Below are 25,813 nucleotides of genomic sequence, written 5' to 3' on the forward strand. Positions count from 1 at the left end.
GTGACATTGTGGTTAAGATTAGCAGTACAACATGCATTTCTATTATTGGGAGGTTTATGGTCAAGCTCAAACTTGAAAAGAAAAGTGCAATTTGTCTCCTTTTGTTAGATAATTTATTTGTGGCCATAAGATACTGTTTGTATGTATGCCGTCTTCACAGTTGCACCGTTTAGCATTGCCTCTCCCAACAAAGAATACAAACATGAGTTTCTGGTGCACTAACCCAATGCTGCTCTGTAGTCAAATGATCTGATCAATTAAAAATATCTGCATCTAACATTTGCTGTCTGTGATATTCTTCATGATTACCTAATACCATTTGGCCTTTTTGGTTTGTAGTGAATCTCATGGAGGTGGTTTCCACCCAAAGCCTTATTGAAGATGATAAATGTCATTGTGATTTCTTTTTTTCTTTTTTTACACTTCAGAATGGGTCTTAATCTGTCTGTGTAAATGGACCATGAAACTAAAATGGAAATTTCCCACACTAAAATATTTTACAATTTTGACAGTTTTATAGGCCGGTGGATAGATCAGTCTTGTTTTAATGACCAGATCAGTTGCAGATGAGTAATGATTAATGTAACCTTGAATAATTAATTTGGTGCTTATTATTTCCCCCAGGATTTTCAGTGCTCTCAGATCTGATGTGAATCTGTGGGATTTACAATTTGAACCCCCAGCAAATTGTCAGCTGCTTTTCATTGTCAGCCACTTTTTATGATGAATCTTTTGTGTTGTCTTTATTTATACTGCCTGTATTTATATTGTATATCAGATTTCTCTCTCTATGGACCCTGAGTCTTTTTGTCCCTGTTTGATCAAAACAGTGCTGGGGAACATGTATGTCCATATCATTATACCAAAGGCCACTTCTTCAGTTGTATGAGTGCAATGTAGACCCAAACACAACATAATGGAATATGTGAATCTAAACAGGGATGAAAAATGGCAAGATGTTGACATATTAACTTTTTTATTGTACAAAATATATATTTTGTGTGCGTTTTTTAATTTAAAGCTCACATACGATATATTACTGTGAAGTTCTCCTTATCAGTGTTAAACTTAATGTAAATAATAAATAAAGATGTTGACAAATACATTGTGGTCTTTGTGTCATCCTTTGCCTGCCTGACCATTTTTGTAGATGGTGTAAATGATTTTGTGATAGTTGCACTAGTAGTGAATTACTTTTTCCCCTTCATAAATCCATAATCATTGAGCAGAGCAATGAATCTTAATTAATAGAGAAATGAAGGCAAATTATGTAGTGGCGAATTTCCCTCGGGATTATTAAAGGATTTATATTCTAAACTAGTTTGAGGCATGTGTTCGTGAGCTAAACAATTAAATAAAGTAAAACCTAGTGCCGTGTTGCTCTATGAACAATAAACATTATAAGAGGAAGAGTTGCTATCTGACTATACTAGGAACCCCACGAAGGTATTGTCAGCATCTCTCAGGAACACTTGATCAGCAACACCCGGACTCTGACTCCTCCCCCATCGTAGCTAAGGAGGGTAAAGATGGCGTCCATCATGGAGGGACCGCTGAGCAAGTGGACTAACGTCATGAAAGGTTGGCAGTATCGTTGGTTTGTTTTGGACTACAATGCTGGATTACTGTCATACTACACGGTATGTTCCTCCTTGTGGTTTGTAATTATTAAACTGACAATCGCACGGGAAGCGAGTATAGAAGTTGCCACTGATTGTCAACCCCAAGTGGGATAGGGGCCTGTTTGTCAGGAGTTGGGATGATTCTCAGCTGGCGGAAAGAGGCGGGCTTTATTAGTGACAGTTCCTTTATTGACCTATCCTATTCATACCTGAGAACCAACTGTCGAATGGAGTCGCAGTATTTTCTCTACTTCCGTATTTCAAGGTTCCAGTTAGCAAAGCTAGCTAACGTTATCATTAGCAAAGAGCTTAGCAATAATAGTGTTTGACAGTTCTGTCTCCTTTCTTACAAATAGTTCGTCACATTCAGTGATGTTTCCTGTAACGTACACGGACTAACACTAGTGGTGGCACTAGATAATTTAGCCTTTTACTCCCACGTTAGCCGTTCCAAACTGTAGATTCAGTTCACAGGGTTGCTAGCCAAAGTTAGCATGACAGCAACGGGAGGAGACAAGATTGCTACCTTGCTGCTTGGCAGGTGTTTGGGCAGCAGGGAATAAACTGTATTTATGCAGGGGTGAAAAACACTGAGCCTTTATCTTTGTGGCACCACTTAAATTAACAATTACGCTAACCTAATGTTAAAGTAAAAATCCAGTCAATTCTTGCTGTGCGAGATCTCTCTCCTGATTGGATAAAGTGAGAACGGGATACCAGAAAATGTATTTTGTGTTTACTGCAGAGCGGAGGGACTGGGAGACCCATGTTACTCACCAAACACTCTATATCAGTGATGGCTATCATAATGTAGACCTATTTAACACTTATTTTAACAAAGATTCCACTTACAGCATCTTTAAACATTATTACCCTGTCTATGTCAGTCCAACATATTTGTCCTCTTGTTCTTTTGCAGTCAAAGGACAAGATGATGCGGGGGTCCAGAAGAGGCTGTGTACGTCTCAGGGTAAGTCTCTCTCTGTACGTCTCAGGGTAAGATACGTTCTCTGTGTACGTCTCAGGGTAAGATACGTTCTCTGTGTACGTCTCAGGGTAAGATAAAGTCTCTGTGTACGTCTCAGGGTAAGATACAATCTCTGTGTACGTCTCAGGGTAAGATAAAGTCTCTGTGTACGTCTCAGGGTAAGATACAGTCTCTGTGTACGTCTCAGGGTAAGATACAGTCTCTGTGTACGTCTCAGGGTAAGATACAGTCTCTGTGTACGTCTCAGGGTAAGTTAAAGTCTCTGTGTACGTCTCAGGGTAAGATACAGTCTCTGTGTACGTCTCAGGGTAAGATACAGTCTCTGTGTACGTCTCAGGGTAAGATCATACGGTCTCGGTGTACGTCTCAGGGTAAGATACAGTCTCTGTGTACGTCTCAGGGTAAGATACAGTCTTGTGTACTGTAATGTTTCTATTCTGCCTGTCACTCTTAGTGTCTAGCAGAAAGAACTGAATGTCCACACAATGACATTATAGCTGAAGGTTTGTTTACTTCCATTTGGGGGTTGCATACATGAACTGACAGGTACCGTATCTGACGTCATTATCAAGAGTCTGGGCTAAACCAACTTATGGGTGAAACCATTACGTCAGGATACCACATTTCCCTTCTTTTAAAATAAGTGCATTTAATTATAACACCATATAATTATACCACCATATAACACCATAAGTGCAAATCACATCTATCACAAATCACATTTTTTTTTCTTTTTTTTTCTTTTTTTTTAACAACATCAGTGTAATAATAGTCACAGGTCTAGAATGTCTCTCGGCTTAACTAAGCGGCCTGACCTGGTAGTAATGCCTTGTGGTGGCACAGTTGGGGAATTTTCAACAGTCTGCTGTACAGTCTCAGTGGCCTGAGGCTCGACCTGTTGACCATCCGTTGCCACTCCGTGACGTGTATCTCCCTCGGTGGTCTGTAGGAGGTGACGCCGATTGCGCCGGAGCGTGTGGCCCTCATCCGTGATGATGTTGTAGGATCGCTGGGTCCCTGCTGGTCCGACGACTGTGGCGGGTTTCCACGACCCTGTTGGTTGCTGGAAGCGGATCGTGGCTCCTACTGGCAGTGCAGGCTGTGGTTTGGCATTTCTGTCGTAGTATTGCCTTTGTCGTTTTTGGCACAGTTCTCGTCTGCCTAGAACTGCACTGCGACAGGCAAGTTCTGGTCGCAGCTGTTTCTCAGTGGTTGGAAGGATTGAGCGCAAACATCGGCTCATCAGCAGCTGTGCTGGTGACTTGAATCCGTCCACTGGTGTGTTTCGGTATTCCAACAGGCTGAGATATGGATCTGACCTCTGTGCATGTGCTTTGTCCATGATGGCTTTAGCTGTTTGCACAGTTTTCTCAGCCAGCCCGTTGCTCTGCGGGTACAGGGGGCTGCTTGTGATGTGCTCAAAATCCCATGTATTCGCAAAGTTCTTGAACTCTTGCGAGCTATAGCACGGTCCATTGTCGCTGAGCAATTTCTCACAAATCCCGAACCTGGAAAACATGGCCTTGAGTTTCTGAATCACAGCGGTGGATGTGAGGCTAGTGATTTTTTCTACCTCGAAATACCTACTATAATAGTCAACTGCAACTATATAGTCAGTGTTGTTCCATTTGAACAGATCAGTGGCTATCACCTGCCACGGTCGCTCTGGAATGGGGTGTGACAGCATTGGTTCTTTGGGGATGGAGTTGCGTCGTTCGAGGCAAATGCTACAAGATCCAACTAGTGTCTCTATTTGTTTGCACATCCCTGGCCAGAATAGAACATCTCTTGCACGCTGCTTACACTTCTCCATGCCGAAGTGGCCTGTGTGTATGCGTGACAGCATGTCACCTCTGAGTGAGTGTGGCACAATGATTTCCTCACCTTTAAGCAGAATGCCATTCGATTCTGTTATTTCATCCCGGTGGTTCCAATATTCAGTGATGGCAGAGGGGCATTGTCTTGCAGTGTCTGGCCACCCTGATTGGATGATCTTCTTCAAGGCTGAGAGCTGCTCGTCTTTGGCTGTAGCAGTTCTGATGTCTTCCATTTTCCGGTCGCTCACAGGTGCACTGCTTACAACTGAGTGTATTTGCGAGTCCATGCCCTCACTCAGTGAGTCATCACAGCACGCTAGCGGCTTCCTAGATAGTGTGTCTGCCACTGGAATCTGCTTTCCAGGCTTATGAACAATGTTAATGCTATATCTTTGCAACTGAAGTATCATGCGTTGGAGCCTCGGCGGTGCAGCTGCAAGGGGTTTGCGCATTATTGTCTCCAGTGGCTTGTGGTCTGACTCGACGATCACCTGGCGTCCGTACAGGTATTGGTGGAATCGCTTACATCCAAAGAGCACGGCGTACAGCTCCTTTTCGATCTGAGCATAATTGACTTCAGTCTCATTCAGTGCTCTGGACGCGTATGCGACTGGTTTCTCTTGCTGCAGTAGGACTGCTCCCAATCCATATTTGGAGGCATCAACCTGCAGTTTCACATCCTTTGTGTGGTCAAAGTAGGCAAGTACTGGACCTGGCTCTTGTGTTAAAATGCTTTTCACTTGCTGGAAAGCAACATCATGGTTCGAGTCCCATACAAATTCACTGCTCTCTTTCAACAGTTGACGGAGCGGGGCCGTTGCCTCTGAGAGTCTGGGGGCAAATTTTGACAAGTACGTGATCATGCCCAATATTGTCTCCAGCTCTGCTTTACTCTGTGGCGCGGCCATGTCCTTGATCGCCGAAACCTTGTTGGGGTCAGGTCTGACACCTTCTCGTGTCAGTGTGTGTCCAAAGTAGTTCACCTCTGTCACACAGATGGTGCTCTTGTCTTTGTTCAGTTTTATTCCTATCTGTCTGGTTCTCTCCAGCATGCCACGCAGGTTGGCATCGTGCTCCTCTTTCGTGCGGCCATACACAATGATGTCATCGACAATGGCGGCGACGCCCGGGAGTCCCTCGTAGGCCTCATCCACTCGTCTCTGAAACTCATCTTGTGCAGATATGATTCCGAATGGGAGTCTATTGAACCTATATCTGCCATAGATGGTGTTGAACGTGGTGAGAACGGATGACTCATGGCTGAGTTTTATATTCCAGTACCCAGACCTGGCGTCTAGCACACTGAAATACTGTGCACCCGCTAATTTTGGGGTAATGTCATCTAGAACAGGGAGCGGGTAGTAGGGTCTCAGGATGGCTTTGTTCAGGGGGCGGGGATCTAGACAAATCCTAAGCTTTTTCCTTTTGGGTTTTTCTACAACCACCAGTGCATTGACCCAGTCTGTTGGCTCAGTGACCTTCTGGATTATGTCCATTTTCTCCATTTCATCCAGCTCACTTTTGAGCCGACTACGTAGGGCGGCCGTATGGTATGCGGCGAGGTGGGCACACCACTGGTGTTACGTCAGGTCTGAGGTGAATGGTACACTCACCGGGAAACAGTCCAATGCCTTCAAACACATCTGCATATTCATCCATGATGTTCATGTGTGGTTTGGGCTGTGCATTGACTGTATGGATTATTTTGACCAAATTCAGGTCTATACATGCTCTCATGCCCAACACAGGTGGAACATTGGCATCAATTATATCAAAGTCAAGCATGACTGTCTTCTCTTTATATCTGCATGTTAGCCTGCAGGCCCCTTTTACAGTAAGCACATGCCCACCATAGCCTGAGAGCTTGCTGGCCTGCGGGCTTAATACTACATTTCCAAATAGCTCATGGAATGTGTTGGCTGGTATCACATTAGCCTGAGCACCTGTGTCAATTTAAAATTTGAGCTTGTGCCTCCGTTTTCCAATTTGTAATTCTGCAAAGGCTTGTTCTTTGTGTGTTTTTGCATGCTGTTTTGTTATAGTTTCAATGTACAGTTCATCATCATCACTTTGCTGCTCACCAGTGTCAGATATAGCATGCATCCTCTTTGCCTGTGGCTTGATCTGACGTCGCTGTGGTGCTGACCTGCACATCCTGGCAAAGTGGTTGAATTTGTTGCAGTGTTACATTGACGTCCCTTAGCTGGACATTCCTGAGCACGGCTGTGCTCTCTCCCGCATGCTCCACATTCCTCCTGCATGACGTCAGCCTTGCTCACTGTTTTGCGACCATAACGTGCTTGGTCCGGTTTGAATGGTCTCCTGCTGCTAACTGCGTGCACAGACTGATTAGCTCCACTCACAGTCGCACATCCCATTGTTTTTAGTTGTTGCTGGGAAATGTCATGTGATCTTGCGATGTCAATTGTCTTCTCCAGAGTTAAATCTGGACCGTAGCAGAGCAGCTTCTCCCTCACTCTTGCTGAGTTAGTGGCAACCACGATTCTGTCTCGGACCATTTCGTCACTTTTGTCGTAATTACAGTCCCTTCACTAGCAGCTTAAGCTCTGTTACAAACTGATCAAAGTTCTCACTGTCGCCTTGTATCCGTTCGTGGAACGTATAACGTGCAAAAATGGGGTTAGCTTTGGGTATAACATAGGCTTCAAAACCTGCATAGTACGTATTTGGTACCTTCCTTTCGTCTACCGTCAGAGTCCACGTATTGAAGACATCTCTGCCCTTCTCTCCTATCCACAGGAGTAGGTAGCTGCATTTCGCCTCCTCTGTTCTTGCAGACAAAGGTCCCGAAAACATTAACTCTACATGCTGGCGAAACTTCCTCCATGCATCGGGTAGATTGGACGAGTCCCAGTCCATTCTCGGCATTGGAACGCCCGAACTGTCCATTCCAAACATTTCCAAAATAAGCTTAAAATTCTGACACCATGTAATGTTTCTATTCTGCCTGTCACTCTTAGTGTCTAGCAGAAAGAACTGAATGTCCACACAATGACATTATAGCTGAAGGTTTGTTTACTTCCATTTGGGGGTTGCATACATCAGTGGTTCCCAAAGTCGGGGTCGCGACCCAAAGGTGGGCCGCGAGCAGCCACGGGTGGGCCGCGAGATGATAAAAAAAAAAAAAAAAAAATGTATTTATTTATTTTGTCAGGCCACTGAACTTAGAAGCAGGCCAGGACAGTGTTTCTAGTTGTATTCTAAAATTCTATTCTATTCTATTCTAAAATGTGACTATATGGTTTTATATGAACAGATTATGCACATAAAACGCTGAAAACAACCGAAGCAACAATAGTATTTTAATGAGGCTATTATTATTATCATTATTATTTTGCAACAAGTTAGCCCTCTCATAAATAGCACATATAAATGAATAACTAACTTGAACTAACTTAATAGGATTGAAGTGATATTTGGCTTAAAAAATCGGTCGCCTGGCAAAAAAAAAAGAAAAAAAAAAACGACGATGTGCATTGGGCCGCGGCTCTCTGACGCCTTATTTTCTGGGCCCCGGCCTGAAAAGTTTGGGAACCCCTGGCATACATGAACTGACAGGTACCGTATCTGACGTCATTATCAAGAGTCTGGGCTAAACCAACTTATGGGTGAAACCATTACGTCAGGATACCACATGTACGTCTCGGGGTAAGATACAGTCTCTCTGTACGTCTCGGGGTAAGATACAGTCTCTGTGTACGTCTCAGGGTAAGATACGGTCTCTGTGTACGTCTCAGGGTAAGATACGGTCTCTGTGTACGTCTCAGGGTAAGATACAGTCTCTCTGTACGTCTCAGGGTAAGATACGGTCTCTGTGTACGTCTCAGGGTAAGATACAGTCTCTGTGTACGTCTCAGGGTAAGATACAGTCTCTGTGTACGTCTCAGGGTAAGATACTCTGTGGCTCTCCTAACAGATGCTGATGAATGATATCTAGTAGAGATATAGGAAAACTTAGCCTAGTTGCTGATCTCCCTGTGATAAATATTTTAGGTATTCTTGATAGGGGTGTGCAGAGATGTCATTATCTGTTCAGCCAACAAGATGATCTGATCTGTATTAGGATAGAAGACAGGAAGTGGGTGTGGTATATAGCGGATGTCACGCTAAATCGGGCAAATGTTGTGTTTTATAACCTAATATTAGTTGTCAATGCAATTTTTGTTGTAGTTTAGGCAAATTTTATGGAGCACCATGGATGGGGTATAATGGAGGTTCCCCTATAATTAGGAATGGACAACCTTGTACCTTGTGCATTGAAGATTGCGCTGCATAAATTAATGAGTGTCCGTCTCAGTCACTACCATAGTAGGGCAGGCCATACTTTTTTTTGGGAAAATCAATGGAGTGGGGTGTCTAAAATATATATTTTTTTGTGGGGAATTCAAATATGCGATTATTTTTCGGATCGGATAACTAACCTACATCATTTTGGATTTCAAAATGGCCGATTTTACCATTTTGAACCCCTTGGTCATACACGGGTGCCAGAATTAATCTGAAATAAATCCTAACGTTGATGCAAGAGCTGGGTGAAGAGTTTGAGGAGAAGTGCAGGGAGGAGGGGGGATCTTATGTATCCTCTTTGACAGGCGGATTGACATGACCAATGTGATGATGGAAGCTGAGAGAAGTGACTAATCTTTTCCTGCAAAGATCAAGGAAGAACACTATAGTGTTGCTAGTGAGCCTGGCAGCAACTATCTGTTTCACGTTACACCAGAGAAGGCAACTAAAGAGGAGTCACGTGCATAGCAGATTGCTAAGGTCCTGTTTTCCTGGCTGAAAGAGAGAGGTTCTGATGAGACCTTGTGGGCCATTGGAGGAGACTCAACCAATGTCAACACTGGAGTGAAGGCAGGTCAGGTGTAATGCGGAAGCTGGAGCTGCACCTGGGGAGAAAGCTAGTCTGGTTGGTGTGAAACCTGCACACTGGTGAACTTCCACTGCACCGTCTCATTGTTGAAGTTGATGGGGCTACTCTGTCAGACAACAAATGATCCGGGCCATTAGGACAGCTGCTTGATTCCGTTACAGACATGGAGATCAATCCTAACTTCACCAGGATCTTTCTTGGCCCTCCGCTGATCAAGATGCCTGAGAAGATCATTCAAGATCTTTCAACTGATCAACACTATGGCTATAAGCTGGTCTGTGCAATCAGGGATGGAGTGCTTTCTGCAAGGCTGGCTCTGCAGGAGATTGTACCGGTAAACCACAGCCGCTGGCTCACCACAGCAAACAGACTCCTCAGGCTCTGGGTGTCAAAGCATCAACTTAAAAGAAAGAACTTGAATCATCTACAATGCATTGCAGAATTCATCATTGGAGTGTATTATCCATGTTGGTTCAACATAGGGCTGGGCGATATGGCCTAAATATGATATCACGATATTTTCTGACCTTTCGGCGATACACGATACGCATCACGATGTTTTTCTTTTTTTCCCCAAAATTCATTATGAGGCTTACCAAGACAGTATTTGAGTTTGCAAGCTAACATTAAAGACAAAATAAAATACCCATGCATTTAGCATTTTTATATTATATATTAGATTTAGATTATTGGATTATTAGATTATATATTGCATATATTTAGCAATGAGATATTATATAATTTAGATATGAAATATGATGAATGAAAATGGGGGACCCTGATGTAAACAAGACGAAAGTCTTTCTCTGGTCTGCATCCTCCAGTCCGCTGTTGACTGTTGTTGTATTGAGCTGTACTGTATTGTACCCATGCTGCAATCTGTTAATAACGTTCTCATTCATTCAGTCGGCAAACAGAATCATTTTGATTGACAGTCGCGTCTGCCAATTACGTCACATCGCTTGCACCCGCCCTGCTGTTCTTAGCACCAATCGGCAAGCACGTATTCATTTTTTACTTCCGCCATTGGAGAGCTCAATGACAATAACAATGGCAGCCGTAGCTCGCCGCGGCCGACGTTTAGCTTTTAGCTCCGCAGAAGGACTAAACGACTGGAGGCATAATGATTTTACTGCAACGGATGTTATAATAAAAGCCTTTCCATACATCTGTCTGATTGAAAACTTTATTAACAGACCGCAGAATGGGCACAACTGAGTCAGCACGGGCTGAGATATGAATGACTAATGCTTGCTATATAGGTCGACCTCGGTCGTTGCTATGTAAATACGCTGATGTTATTGAAAGTGTAACTATATAACGTTAATGCCACAAAACGAATGCCTTTGTTATCATAAGTAGTAACTTTTGATGCAGTAGTGTGTGTGTGTGGGGCGGCGCTGTTTAAAAGTGTCAAGGTGTGGACCAGATTGACGCGACACAAGCCTCTTGGGCAAAACATCACGATATCCACGATACGTTTAAAAAGTGTATCGTTAATGAACTGTACCCGATATTTATATAATATCGTCATATCGCCCAGCCCTAGTTCAACATGAAGGTCAAGCACTCCTGGATGGAAGGTCCTAGGCACATCCTGTTTCAGCTGGACTGCCTCAAGTCTCAGAGGAAGGAGGTGCTGGATGTTGTGATGCCATACAGTAGCATACTTGCTGTCCAAGAATGAGTCCAAGCAAGACATTGGAACCTGGCAACGTTCAAGAAGTCAGGAGATAGAGTTTTAGCACTTATATTTTTGTGTGCATTATAAATACAATTTATTATTGTTAGTATTATTATTATTATTCACTTGTTAATAAATTTGATGGCTTTGTCATTATAAATGATTTCCCATATCTTTTAAAATCTTCGAAGGGGGATGGGTACATTTGGCATTTTTGCAATACAAAATGATGTAGGTTAGAGTTATCTTATCCTAAAAATTTACTCATATTTCTATTCCCCATTAACACTTTGGCTGCCATGGGTTAAATTCATTATCAACCGTAGGTTGCCGGCTCTATTTGTCTATAGAGAAAGTCCCCTTCTTTGCAGGGCTATAACTTTTTAAATTCTATTGCTACATTGCCATTATTAGGGCCCATTCAAAGTCCTATATGTATTGTTCATTGTGTAGCAACGTTAAACTTTTTCATTCACATATTCATAGTAAAGTATGGTCTAATGCAGGGGTCGGGAACCTATGGCTCGCGAGCCATATATGGCTCTTCTGGTGACAGCATATGGCTCCCAGAAGTTTTTGAGTAAAAAAATAAATAATTTTTTTTTTTTTTTTTTTTTTAATACCTAATACTTTAATACTTGTGTCATTTTAAAGTAAACAGAAATTAGTTTTGAAGATACAGCTAATAGTATCTGTAGCTGAAGATATAGCGAGCAGAGCTGGCGAGGGAACACAAGTGGACAGAAATAAAAAATCTTCAACCTGAAGACCAGCTGATTCTTAAAACTTGGAACGAGCTTCCTGTGACATACCACACAATGCAGCGTGAGTATTGCCGTATTGACCATGTTTGGCTCTACATATGCATGTGGGCAGTCATTCTCGCATATGAGGAACATTAAGACCAACCTACGCTCACGTTTAACTGATGGAAGCCTCAACGCCTGCATGAAGCTCAACCTCACCACGTATGAACCAGATTACAAGGCCATCAGCAAAACCATGCAGCACCAGAAGTCGCATTAAAAGTAAGACATATTTAATTTATAATATACGTTAAAAATACTATATGGCTCTCAATGAAATATATTTAGAAATATTTGGCTTTTATGGCTCTCCCAGTCAAAAAGGTTCCTGACCCCTGGTCTAATGTATAAGTATGTTTTCATCTCTTTCTGCAGCTTTCTCCAGAACGTGATCTATAGCCCCAAATACATTATATTGATGATGCAATACAGTTTTATGGCAATCAGCGCGATATAAAAAATTCCAACTAGACGTACTTCTAGAAGTTACTACACGTCATCTGATGTTGACCGGATGGGCTAGGGGGCGTTTATAATTCCGTGGGCAGCGTTATACCAATCATCTAATGTGGGTCAAATGTTGATAATAGCAGTTAGTATCGAAGACGGTAACGTTTCACGCTAAAACTCACCCCAGTCTCCGCGCGCCGTTGGGCGATCATCGTAGAGTAGAAATGTTACCATTATGGGATGTCGATTTACCCGGTCCATCTCCAGCTTGTATAATGGTATATACGTCCAAATATTATCGAGTTATTGGCAATCGATCGCTATGTAGTGTGTCGAGATCGAGTCCCGGAACCTATAGCTAGTGCCCGGAAGTAATACGGCCGACCAGCACAATCTCCGTAGCACTTCCTGTTAAGCGATTGCGCCGATCGGCCACCAGATGGCGCTCCTGAACCGCCAGAGAGCTCAGTGGGTCCTCCTGGTGGATCTCAGGCCAGGGGAGGGGAAATATGAATCCGATCCCAGATTTTTGAAATATTGATATTAAAGACGCTGTAAGGTGTCTTCGGCAACTTGAGCATGGCCGGGAATGACGTGTTTAGGCGTTTTCCAGCAGCCAAAGTGTTAAGAAACGCATCATTTAGACACCTTGCATGTTAGGATTTATTTCAGATTCATTCTGGCACCTGTGTATGACCAAGGGGTTCAAAATGGTAAAATCAGCCATTTTGAAATCCAAGTTATCCAGGTTAGAGTTTTCCTATCCCAAAAATGTACTCTTATTTAAATTCCCCATTTAGACACCTTGCATGTTAGGATTTCCTTCAGATTCATGTTGGCATCCATGTATGGCGAAGGGGCAGGCCCGGACTGGCCATCGGGAGTACCGGGAGTTTTCCTGGTGGCCTGGCCTGCACAGATAATTTTTGCCTGCAGTCTCTCTCTCTCTCTCTCTCGCTCTCGCTCTTTCTCGATCACACCCACACAAAGGGAGCCGCATGTGATTGGTGGCGGCGGGACCAGGCCATACAACTTTGATTGACAGTGGAGAAGGCGAATGTAATGGCAGATGGCACTTCTGCAAAATGACAGGGAGAGACAGAGCGAAAGACAAAACATTTCAAGCATAACCTGCGCTTGAAGATGAACTGGAAAAAGAGGAAGTGTCGAGCAGAGGGGGAGAGAGAGAAAAATACATACTGCTGACTGCTTGTATTTCACAGAACAGATGGAAATGACTGGAAATTAAATGTTTCAACAGTTTGAAAAATGAGGAAGGGTGGCGCAGAGAGGGAGGGAGAGAAAAATACATACTGCTGACTAGGGGTGGGAATCACCAGTTTCATCACGATACCGATTCTTTGGACAACGATACGATATTTGCCGATATCACAGTCTTCCACGATACGATACGAGTTCGATTCAGGTGCCTGCGATCGATATGAGCCGATATTATGTGCCCATTTAACACAATCTCCTGTTCTCTCACGGTTAGCTGCTTAGCTTAAGCAGCTAACGTAACGTTAATTTAGGTCTGCCCACGCGAAGTGGGCATAAAGGAATGGCGACGATGCAAAGCATGTTAGATGCATTTGACCCGTTGCGGGGAAAAAACTGCACAGACTTATATCGGGTCGCAAAATAGGCGCTCTGTAGCCCTGTTCTGCTGTACAGAGCTACACAGCGTTTCACACTACTGGGCGGATACGACTCACCGGATTTTCAAAATAAGAGTATCGCAGGGCGCCCCAGTGGCGAACCACATAGCGCGCTCAGCCGCGACACGGGCGACCCGGGTTCGATTCCCGAACCCGTCGTTATTTCCCGAATGTCTTCCCCCCCACTCTGTCTCCCATTCCTCCTCTGTCTCTCCCTACTGGACTGCCCAGTAGAAATAAAGCGATAAAACGCCAAAAAATAAATCTTTAAAAAAAAAATAAGAGTATCGCAATATGAATCGATCTTTTTACGTTGCATCGATCCTATTTGATTATTGATAATATATCGATCTGGATCGATGTATCGTCCCACCCCTACTGCTGACAGCTTGTATTTCACAGAACAGTCAGATGGAAATGACTGGAAATTAAATGTTTCAACAGTGGAAAAAAGAGGAAGGGGTGGAGCAAAAAAGAAGCAGGAGATGCCGCTAAATGTGGCAAAATTTACCAAATGTTTTCTTGCACCAGGCTAGTCGGTGATAAAAATAAACATGCTAGCTAGCTAACATAGCTAACATTACGATGCATCATCATCATCCCCTGTCAAAAGTCCAATGTTAAAGCTGCCAAGAAACTGGACAATCAATCATTTAACCCTTGTGTCTGAAAACTAAGTGTTACACTCTTACCATTAGGGGACTAAATTGTCCTCTTCAAAAACGCCATAAAAATATTACATGTTGAAATACTTTTTTTTTTTCATGAATCTTTTATTCAACTTCAGTCCTGATCATAACCATTGAGAGAGTTGTTAAGTCTGACATTACAAAAACAAAAAATCCATCAAAATCAGTGTTGTTGCTAATCATTGACTGATGATTATAACAATTATTAGCCTGTAATAACCCCCCCCCCCCCCAGAAAAATCCACTTTGCATTTGATATATTGAAAATATTTAAATGTTTTTTTTTAACAATAATTTGTGATGCCATCACGAAATGGCATTTAAAGGGTAAACATTTTAAAAGTCCTGCACCAGCATGCAGGAAATTAAGTCTTTGTAACTCAAATGTTCCTGGTGGGGGACCCCCAGCCCCCCCGCTTAAAAAGTCACCTGACTGGGGCTATATTTTGCACTATATTTCCCGGCCTGAATAATTCCCCCAGTCCGGCCTTGCGAAGGGGTGAAAAATGGTAAAATCTTTCATTTTGAAATCCAAAATGATGTAGGTTAGAGTTATCATATCCCAAAAATGAACTCTTATTTGAATTCCCCACAAAAAACACATATTTTAGACGCATGTTAAGATTTCTTTAAAATTCATGTATGGCCCGCCCTACTACCATAGTGTCTTTTATATATCTGTATCACTGTACATAATAATACTATAACACATACATTTGCACTCTGGTTAGATTAGATGCACATTTATTTTCACTGTACTTGTACTGCATAATGACAATAAAGTTGAATCTAATCTAAACTGCCACCTTGAACGGTATGTAATTAGGCTATGCTACATTGATCAGTCAATGAATGGATAGAGACTTGACGTAAGGTATTACTGTCCATCGTCAACTCAAAACAGCGTATCATGTTAGCTAGCTAGTCCTGAACAGAGATTATGTTGCATGACTGCAAGTGGATTAGATGACAACATGGTAATGCGCTTTTGTTTACAGTTTTCGTCTTTGTCTAATGTGTGGATTGGATTTCAGTGGCACTGGCTATAGTGGAGGGGTTGCTACTGCTGGCCACACCTCAGGCTCTGCCAAGAGAGGCCTGGGGCAATCACAGTATAATAAGTTGCTAAACTCCAACCCACACGTCAAACCAAAACAAAAAAGTAAACAAAGTGCAACACCAAGTGGGGCTCTTTTGCCTAGAATTCGCTGTTTGATGGCAATCCAGATTATACCTTTTTAAGCATCTTCAAGATCACCATCCATTCCTGCACGCTGCATGCCAAAGTCAAGGTAAACAACTAAAGTAGCTAATATTAGCTAACCTCTTAAACACACTCTGGAGCAGTTCACAGCAGAGCGGCTCAAAGCTGTTAAACACACCCTGGAGCATCGCTTTCAGAGATCAACATTTCCACCAGTCCATCTACTGGCATTAAAGTAATTTCACAATATTGACAACAAGTGCCGAATCTAAGGAGAGGGACAAGACGCTGACGTGTGTGTGTGTGTGCATGCATGTGCATACTGTGTGTGTACATTATCCTCCATTTGCTCACTATAAATGCGTTTCAAAGGGATAGTTAGGATTCTTTGACATTGAGTTGTATGAAATACTGTACTTGACGGTAGTGTAGTGGATGCAAAACTATTAGCTACATTGATCCGTTGTTTCTGTCCATCTATGTCTGTTTTTAATATATTTTCAATGAGGAGTATCTGTTTGTTGGACAAGTTTTGTCCGTCTCCACCATTACGGACAGAAAAGAGTTAGGAGAGGGTCAACTTTTGGAACTGACGTGGCGGATATGTTAGCATCCACACTAGGGATGGGTACCGAACTCGGTACTTTTTAGGGTATCGACCGAATTACGTCGGTACTACAGAGTATCGATTCACATTAGATCGATCTGTGCCACATTTCGATACCTAAGGCTAAGACCCACCCAGTTAGAAAATAATCCGAATTCCAATGACTAGCAATTGTCATTTCATTATATACACAGACCAGCGTGGACCTTCAATGACAAGCACTTGTCATCCTTGCTTTGCATCCTTGCCATGTCCACATTAGCCGCTAACTAAGCTAAGCTAACTAGAGTGACTCCACGACACCAGTTCCATTAGTGAGGAAAGGGGGATTGGGTGTTATATTGATGAGGCTTGACAACCGAGGTTCAAAGATAACTTCACATTTATTGGCTGTTCATTATATATATATCGCTTCATGCATCGCGCTCCATACAACTCTGTGTGTTGTTGACTTCCTCAGCTCGGAACTCGGCAGAATCTGCACAAACTATCATTTTACACCTAGGTAAAACAGAGTCCATTCTCTTCGGTTCAAATAACAAACTCGGCAAGACCGACGGCTTCTCAGTTACAGTGGGTGACAATATTGTCACAAGGAAAGATGAAATGACATACCTGGGTTCCATCCTAGAGGCAAATCTTTCCTGTGACAAAATGACATCCAATGTAATCAAAAAAGTCAACCAACGAACTAGATTCTTGTACCGGATCTCCTCTCTGGTCAACAAGAATACCCTGAAGACTCTGGCAGGAGCACTCATTCAAGGGTGCTACGACTGCTTGCACCTCATGGTACCAAAGCACCTCAAAGGCGCTAAAAACAAGATTACAAAGTAAACATCACAAAACAAACTGGTCAGACTACTACTTGACCTTACTCCTAAAACCCACCTCACCCCTGCCCACTTTGACTACCTAGGATGGCTTAGAGTAGACTACAGAGTACAGCAACTTGCAATGGGCCTGGTCTACAAGATACCCTACACCACTCAGGTATCCATGTACATGTTGAAATACTTCCCAAAGGTCAGTGAATACCACGCCCACAACACCAGAGGGAGTTCCACAAATCATGTGAAACCCAGATTCGGCACAAACGAGGGACTAAACACGTTTCGCAATTAAGCCGTAACAATGTGGAACGCCCTACCCACAGCAGTAAAAAAAATGTTATCCCTACCCACATTCAAAACCTACAGAAGGCTGCAATTCGAAACTGGCCACCGTAAATGTCCAACCCCCCCCCCCCTATAGACAGTCTCCTCCCCACCGTATGTATATATTTTCTCCCACCCACCCCCTCCTAATGTACAGTATCTCCTCCCCATCATATGTATATTTTTTCTGTTAGGATATCTGGGTAACAGTACTGTATATTTGCATATCGTATATGTCACAAATGTAACTACTTACACAACATACATGACATACAGGTATATGTATGTCATAAATGTCGCTATGAATTGAAAATGGGGGACCCTGGTGTAAACAAGACAAACATCTTTCTCTGGTCTGCATCCCCTTAACAATTGTGTGTATTGAGCCATACTGTATTGTACCAATTCTGCAATCTGTTAAATAAAGTTTTCATTCATTCATTCATTCTAGTGACTGTGACATCACTCGAGTCAACTACGGCATCCAATAGGCTCAAACTCAAACCTAATATATCATGGCGGTGGGGGCTGGGCCTCACTCCCTCGCTCTCTCTCTATGTTCAATGATTTAAAGTAGCCACACATTACACTATAAATACTAACTGGATAGTTCATGATATAAACATTTAATTTCATTATCTGAAATATTCTAAAATCATTAAGTCTGCTATGAGCCATTCTCCTCTTGTGTGTGTGTGTGTGCAGTTCACGTCCCATTGCTTGTCTTTGGAAAGACCAGATGAGGTATTTACTGGGGATGGCCAGATAATGTTGATATTTAAACTTAAAAAATAATAATTGATAATAAATGTAGGGCTGACCTTCGAAGCTTTTTTTGGCAATCGAAGCTTCGGGGCCGAGCTTCGATTTTAATTCGAAGCTTCAAAAAAATATATATTTAAATGTTTTTTATTTTATTTTTATTTGTATCTTATATTGTGGGACTTGTACAGCACTTTGGTAAACTTTGTTGTTTTTAAATGTGCTCTATAAATAAAGTGGATTGGATTAATTAATTAAGTAGCCCCTTTCGTGACTGACGCAGCCAACAAGGTTTCACTCGGCTGCCCTGCCTGGGTGCAGTGGGGCTGCTCTCACAACCAACAACATGACATTGACATTACATAATTATGTTGCAACCTTCGTCTATCATGCAAACAATTATATAAATATTTATATGTAGTTGATAGAGACAAAGGCAGAATTCGACTTAATTAAGCACGTTTTATTAAGACATATTTTCATATGGGTCGGACACTTTAAAAAAGCAGCACAATGAACACATCTGTCCGACAGTCTTAAATAACAAACGGCATTGCTTCGCTTCTTCGTCGACATGTCTGCTGCACATATCCTTGTTGTTTTCAACACAGATAATCTCCACGTGCTTGTTGTAGAGAGGTGGAGTCGAGGCGCCGCTTACTTTAGTTTCATTGGAATGGAGGCGGGAAGGCGCCGCTTACTTTAGTTTCATTGGAATGGAGGCGCAAGATTGGAGGCCAAATTTTTTTTTTTTTTTTTTTCACTTCGATTTTTTTTTTATGTTCGAAGCTTGTGCCATCGAACGAAGCTTCGAAGTAAGACAGCCTAAATGTATACATGATCATGCACCATTAAAAATCATTGTAGGAAGGTTTGGGAGAGGGAGGTAGGGAGGGGTTTTAGTTTGTGTGGTGTGATAACAATGTTGTAAATTGAGAAGTTTAGACTTTAGTTTAGTTTTACAACAGAAATAAACATTTTGTCATAATGAAAGTACCGGAAAAAGGTACCACAGAGTACCGGTATCGGTTCAAATGTGAACGGTACCCAACCCTAATCCACACAGCTTCTGTTTCTGCAAAGTCACAATTATGTTAGCTTCTAATTTTAAAAGAAACCAACGAACAATAATACTTTCTGTGATATTTCAATCCGTTCATTGATGGATCAGTTATTATGTAATCAAGTAATGGGATTTACACTGTTAGTGTGTTGTATGGAAGCATGGCCGCTAGATGGGGCCATTTGCAATATAATTAGATTTATTACTTGCACAATGAAAAGACGGGAGAATAAAGGTGCCATGTGGGTGTAGTTTGTGGGTTCTTTAATAAAGGTGCCATGTGAGTGTAGTGTGTGTGGGTTCTTTAATAAAGGTGCCATGTGAGTGTAGTGTGTGTGGGTTCTTAATAAAGGTGAATGAATGAATGAAAAACTTTATTTAACAGATTGCAGAATGGGTACAATACAGTACGGCTCAGGGCAGAGGTCTGTACATTAGGAGGGGGTGGGTGGGTGGTAGAGAAATATACATACGGTGGGGAGGAGACTGTACATTTGGAGGGGGTGGGTGGGAGAGAAATATACATCCGGCGGGGAGAGAATATATACATGCGGTGGGGAGGAGACTGTTTATTAGGAGGGGGTGGGGGGTTTGGACATTTACGGTGGCCAGTTTCGAATTGCAGCCTCCCGTAGGTGCTCTTTAAGAGCGGTTTTGAATGTGGGTAGGGATTCACATTCCTTTACAGCTTTGGGTAGGGCGTTCCACATTGATGTGGCATAATTGCGAAACGTGTTTATTCCCTTGTTTGAGCCGAATCTGGGTTTAACATGATTTGTTGAGCTTCCTCTGGTGTTGTGGTCGTGGTATTCACTGACCTTTGGGAAGTATTTTGACATGTTGTACATGGGTACCTTAGTCGTATAGTGTATCTTGTAGACCAGGCCCATTGTAAGTTGCTGTACTCTGTCGTCTACTCTAAGCCATCCTAGGTTGTCAAAGTGGGCAGGAGTGAGGTGGGTTCTAGGGGTAAGGTCAAGTAGTCTGACCAGTTTGTTTTGTGATGTTTGTAATCTTGTTTTTAGCGTCTTTGAGGTGCTTTGGTACCATGAGGTGCAAGCATAGTCCTAGTACCCTTGAATGAGTGCTCCTGCCAGAGTCTTCAGGGTATTCTTGTTTACCAGAGGAGATCCGGTACAAGAATCTAGTTTGTTGGTTGACTTTCTTTATTACATTGGATGCCATTTTGTCACAGGAAAGATTTGCCTCTAGTATGGAACCCAGGTAGGTAATTTCATCTTTCCTTGTGACTATTGTCACCCACTGTAACTGAGAAGCCGTCTGTCTTGCTGAGTTTGTTATTTGAACCGAAGAGAATGGACTCTGTTTTGCCCATGTGTAATGATAGTTTGTTATCAGCGAGCCATATGCAGATTTTGCCTAGTTCCGAGCTGAGGGTTTTTTCAACCTGCAACTTGTTCTTGTCAGAGACCAGCAGGGCTGAGTCGTCCGCAAACAGGAACAAGTTGCAGTGCCATGTAGTTTGTGGGTTCTTTAATAAATGTGCCATGTGAGTGTAGTTTGTGGGTTCTTTAATAAAGGTGCCATGTGAGTGTAGTTTGTGGGTTCTTTAATAAAGGTGCCATGCGAGTAGTGTGTGGGTTCTTTAACTCATTCAGCGAAAAGAGGCCTAGAAGCGTGGCTAACGTTAATGGCACGCATACCAGAGGCTAACTGCCTACGAAAACAGGCACAGAGGCACTGAAAGAGGATTTCACCCATCTAATGAACACACTAGACTAGACAAATATCAAGATGTATCCATCAGTGGACCAATTGCATGCTTTTGCAGAGGACAAGAAGCCTTCAGTCGACTCCTTCAGACATTAAGCACCCCCACAGCCCAAATGGAATGATTAAAAAAAAATTAAAATAACCTTTTTTAAGTCGACCAATAGTCGAATAACGGCAAATTTTGGCCAATCATAGTCGACCATCCAAATCCTTAGTCGGGGACAGCCCTACAGTAAACGCGTTGTAATTTTTTGCCTGGTTATCGAATCTTCCTGATATCAACGCTAGATCATCATTATCCTTCCTCGTGCAAGAATGAAAAGGGCCCTGGACCGCGGCGCCCTCCCCCACCTCCTGCACACAGCCACACACACACACGCAGAGACAGCGTTGATCGGGGTAGAAATAAATATCAGATCAACGATCAAATTTATATATAGTGTTCTTACCTTGTATCTGATGTAATGTAAAAGAAAGAATCCAATTATCTGATCGCCATTCCAAATACTGCTTGTGTAGGTCCGTACCACATTACCGACCGGTACACACTGATGGGCGGGCTGGGTTACTGTTCCATGCCATCGTTGTTGAGGCCACCGCCTACCTCGCCTGAGTATTTAAACCCCGCCCGCACGGCTCGGATCGTCCCAGAAAAGAAACTACACCATTCCCAATGGAGTGCAATACCAGCTGGAAGGCGTAGGCGGCGGTATTTGCCCTTTTGCGAGCTCAGACCCATTCCCAACGATAACATCAGGCTGGATGGATGAAAATGAATGGATATCGCTAATAAAAGAAATAACGATTAAAACCCGACTATACTCGTGATTGGCGCTGAGCGGTCGGCGAGTTAACCCGACTATCATCGGGTCTGGTGTCCAATGAGTTAATAAAGGTGCCATGTGAGTGTAGTGTGTGGGTTCTTCTCAGCCTTTTCAACCCAGCACTTGTATAGATGTGCGTGTGTCGATCACTGGACTTAATTAATATGAAATGGTAGCCTAATTGTTATTCATTTTTTGTATTTCTAATCAAGTCCTCAAAAACAGCATTTTTCTACCTCAAGATCTCGAGCCGTTTTGAGCCTGGGCTCCAACCACTGTGTGCAGCTGTTCTTGTATCTCAACATTAACATGCAGCGGTGTCTTTCTGACATCACATATCGCGCACATTTTCAAATGACTCAGTTCAGTGAGGGTGAATATTGTGAGAGGAGAATTGGAAGAATGCGCCAATATGAGAATTTTGAGACATAGATCATATTAATATAAGTTCACATAGCTAGGAAACAATGCTAAACACTCAAAGGCCATTTATAAGATAGTTCCCCTTTAAGGCCTTGTCCACACATACACAGGTATTTTTGAAACTGTAGGTCACTCTTTCTATGCGATTTGGCCTTTTTATCCACAGTGCAAACTGCATTTTAGGTCAAACGGGACCGTTTTGAAAACTCCTGCCAGGGTGAAGATTTTTAGAAAGCTTATGGAATACGCTAACATCATGACTAATGGTATACAGATATATTTTCTTTTTGTAAAGAAGGGAAAACCCTGGTTTCAAAAATCCCTCCGTATGTATGGACTAGGCCTGAGTATTACTGTCTTGTACTTCTGATCACCTTAAACCAGGGGTCGGCAACCTGCGGCTCTTTAGCCACTCTGCTGTCATACTGTGACACTGAAATGAATTTTTTCAGTCTGCAAGTGGCTAATCTTGAGTTTCCGACCCCCCAGTAAGCTAACCATGGATAAATCCAAAAAAAGGAAAGTCAGAGGAAAATGGAGGGTTTAATTCAGCGATGACAGATTAATTTGCTTTCAGGACTAACTATGCAGGCTTACCTGTATGCCTGATATGTGGTGAGAAATTTGCGAACAAAAAAAATTGTCCACAAATAAGGGAAGGACTCAAATATACCTGCTTAGTTCAGGGTTTTATTTCAAAGTAGGTCTACACATGGTAGTCTTTTTTCAAAGTGTACTACTTTTTATTTGATACATTTTCCACAAATAAGATAAGATAAGATAAGATATTCCTTTATTGATCCCCTTGGGGAAATTCAGCCATCATAGCAGCATGGGGGAAGGGGGGGGGGGGGGGGTACAGGTAGTAAAAACAACACAAGCAGTGTAAACAAATAGGTCAATATAATTTACTATCTAACTAACTGAAAATATATTCACAGTATTCACAGTGTCACATAAGGTGCAGTATGCATAAGGTAGTGTTATAATTTACTATACTGAAATATACATTATTCACAGTATCACTCACAGTATCCACTGAAATATACATTATTCACAGTATCACAGTATAAATATAAAATAAATAAGGGAAAGACTCAAATATACCTGCATAGTTCAGGGTTTTATTTCAAAGTACTGTAGGTCTACAGAGGCCAGTGTTTTGTCTCCTGTGTTTTATTTAAAAGTAGGTCTACACATGCCACATGCTTTGGGTATGCAATAGTCAGGCGTTTTATGCTAAATGTGGGGTATGCTTCAAGTTTCAACTTTCAAGTTTCTTTAATAGTTGTCATACAGAAGTACAGAATACTTTTATACAAAATGCTTCTTACTGTTACGCTCCAGAGACTGTGCTAGACAAGATAAGTATCAAATTGGGGATAACTATATATAAAACGTTATACACTTATCTTCATTTTAAGGGTAAATTGGTTTTGCAGCTCCAGATGAATTTTATTTTGTGGGGGGGGGGGGGGGATGGCTCTTTTGATAGTAAAGGTTGCTGACCCCTACCTTAAACCTATAGCAGTGTTGGTCTTGTTGCCTGACATTTTGCATTCTCACTCATTTGAATATGGACCTGTAACCTTTAGGCTCTCGTCATTATTACAGCAGGTTCCGTGTCAGAACTTGTTCTTCTCGCCCCGGCCTGACCCGTGATGAGCAAACTACCTCTCCTAATCTGTCATTAACTCATTGGACGCCAGTCACGATGATAGTCAGGTTAACTCGCCGACGCTTGAGCGCCAATCACGACGATAGTCGGGTTTTAATCGCTATTTCTTTTATTGGTGATATCCATTAATTTTCATCCATCCAACCTGATGTTATCGTTGGGAATGGGTCTGAGCTCGCAGAAGGGCAAATACCACCGCCTATCGTCTCCCGGATGGTATTGCACATCATTGGATTCGATTGGCTGGGGATGTGCATCAAGAAAAAAAGTCCGGTCCGGGTTTTGCTTCTCGGGCATGCAGTATTATTGCCACGTTGACGCGGACTGGGAGCAACGTGGATTGTGTTTTGGACTACAAAGTTGGATCAATGGATGCGATCGATATTTGGAATGGCGATCAGGAATTTGATTAATCTTTTTGCAGAACATCTGATGTGTTACCAGTCTTGGGTTAATCAGATGTTTTTTTCATAGCGATCACAACGTTGGCGCTGAGCATGGCACGGATAAAATATTTTTCAACATGCTTTTGTATCATGCATAAGGACACCTATACTATCGATAATCTAGCGTTTATTTGGAAACTATTCATAAATCAGCCAAAAAATTTCGTGTTTTGTGTATTCCACTAAAGGGCTATTATCGCGTCTTTCTCTGGAATTACTAGAAATCTCAAACTATACTCTTATTCAAAACGGTATAAAACGGAAATGTACAGATGAAAAAACAATCCGTTTCGTACATGTTGACTGCAAGCAAGTCATTGATAAGCGACGGGTGTATTAGACCCATAGCCATAATTTAAGATATATTTTAAAGGGGACATACATTGCTATTCCTTGCACTATTTGGGAAACTTTACACAATTCCTGTGAGTCTATTGAACACATCTGTAAGGTTTATAAAAAATAAAACATTTTTATATTTCTTTTTTGTTTTATCCACTTTTTCTCTTTTCTATTTTTCTCCCATCCCAATTTCGCCTCGCCAATTCTCCCTTCAATTCTCCCCTCCCCTGTCTCGAACGTTGCTAGACTATGCCTTCCACTGGTCGGCTGCAGTGAGGACCAAGCCTTGCATCACGTGTCCCCTCCGGTACACGAGGAGGCAGCTGTCGCATCTTTTCACCTGCAGAGCGCGATCTCTCAGTAGCGAGGAGTAACGCGTGGGAGGCACACGCTGCCCCCGATGCTTCCTGATTCTGCTGTACAGGCGCACCAACCGACATGTAGGAGTCGCTGTCCACAACGTCCAATCCCCACCCACCAGCTTTCCCACCCCTAACACTGACAATTGTGTTAGTATGAACGACCAGCCAAGCTGGTAGCAACGCAGAGAGCTGGGCTCTAACCCATTTGTTTTATATTTCTAATGGAGTACTCAAAAGCATCATTTTCCAGCCGCAGGATTTCAGGCTGTTATTGGATGGGCTCCACCCATAAGCGCTTTCAGTGACAGTCACCCACACAGCGTGATACATGAGAGAGAGAGAGAGAGACAGAGAGAGAGAGAGCGAGCCTGTCAAACCCCGTTTGAGGAAGTGTCTGTTACACTATGCCTACGTCCCCGACACACACGCAGTCAAGTTTGTGTGTGTCCCCGACGAGGGAGAGAGATGGCGCACTAGGGCTGACCTTCGAAGCTTTTTTTGGCAATCGAAGCTTCGGGGCCGAGCTTTGATTTTAATTCGAAGCTTCAAAAAAAAATCTAAAAATATTTTTTATTTTTTATTTCTTTTAATCTTATGTTG

The 25,813-nt window shown here is 42.5% G+C and overlaps 1 protein-coding gene across 2 annotated transcripts in view; it reads left to right on the forward strand.

Annotated features, from left to right (window-relative positions):
- The first annotated feature begins 1,524 nt into the window (after positions 1-1,524).
- Positions 1,525-25,813, forward strand: part of osbpl9 (oxysterol binding protein-like 9) — a 117,203-nt gene continuing 92,914 nt past the window's right edge. For both annotated transcript variants that reach the window (XM_084308748.1, XM_084308749.1), the window contains exons 1-2: positions 1,525-1,640; positions 2,542-2,592. In XM_084308748.1, coding sequence (XP_084164874.1) covers positions 1,530-1,640; positions 2,542-2,592 — 162 coding nt within the window. In that variant the 5' untranslated portion in view covers positions 1,525-1,529. The remainder of the gene's footprint in view (positions 1,641-2,541; positions 2,593-25,813) is intronic.

The sequence above is a fragment of the Notolepis coatsorum genome (genome assembly GCF_963971535.1).
Source record: "Notolepis coatsorum genome assembly, chromosome: 2".
Taxonomy (NCBI): domain Eukaryota; kingdom Metazoa; phylum Chordata; class Actinopteri; order Aulopiformes; family Paralepididae; genus Notolepis; species Notolepis coatsorum.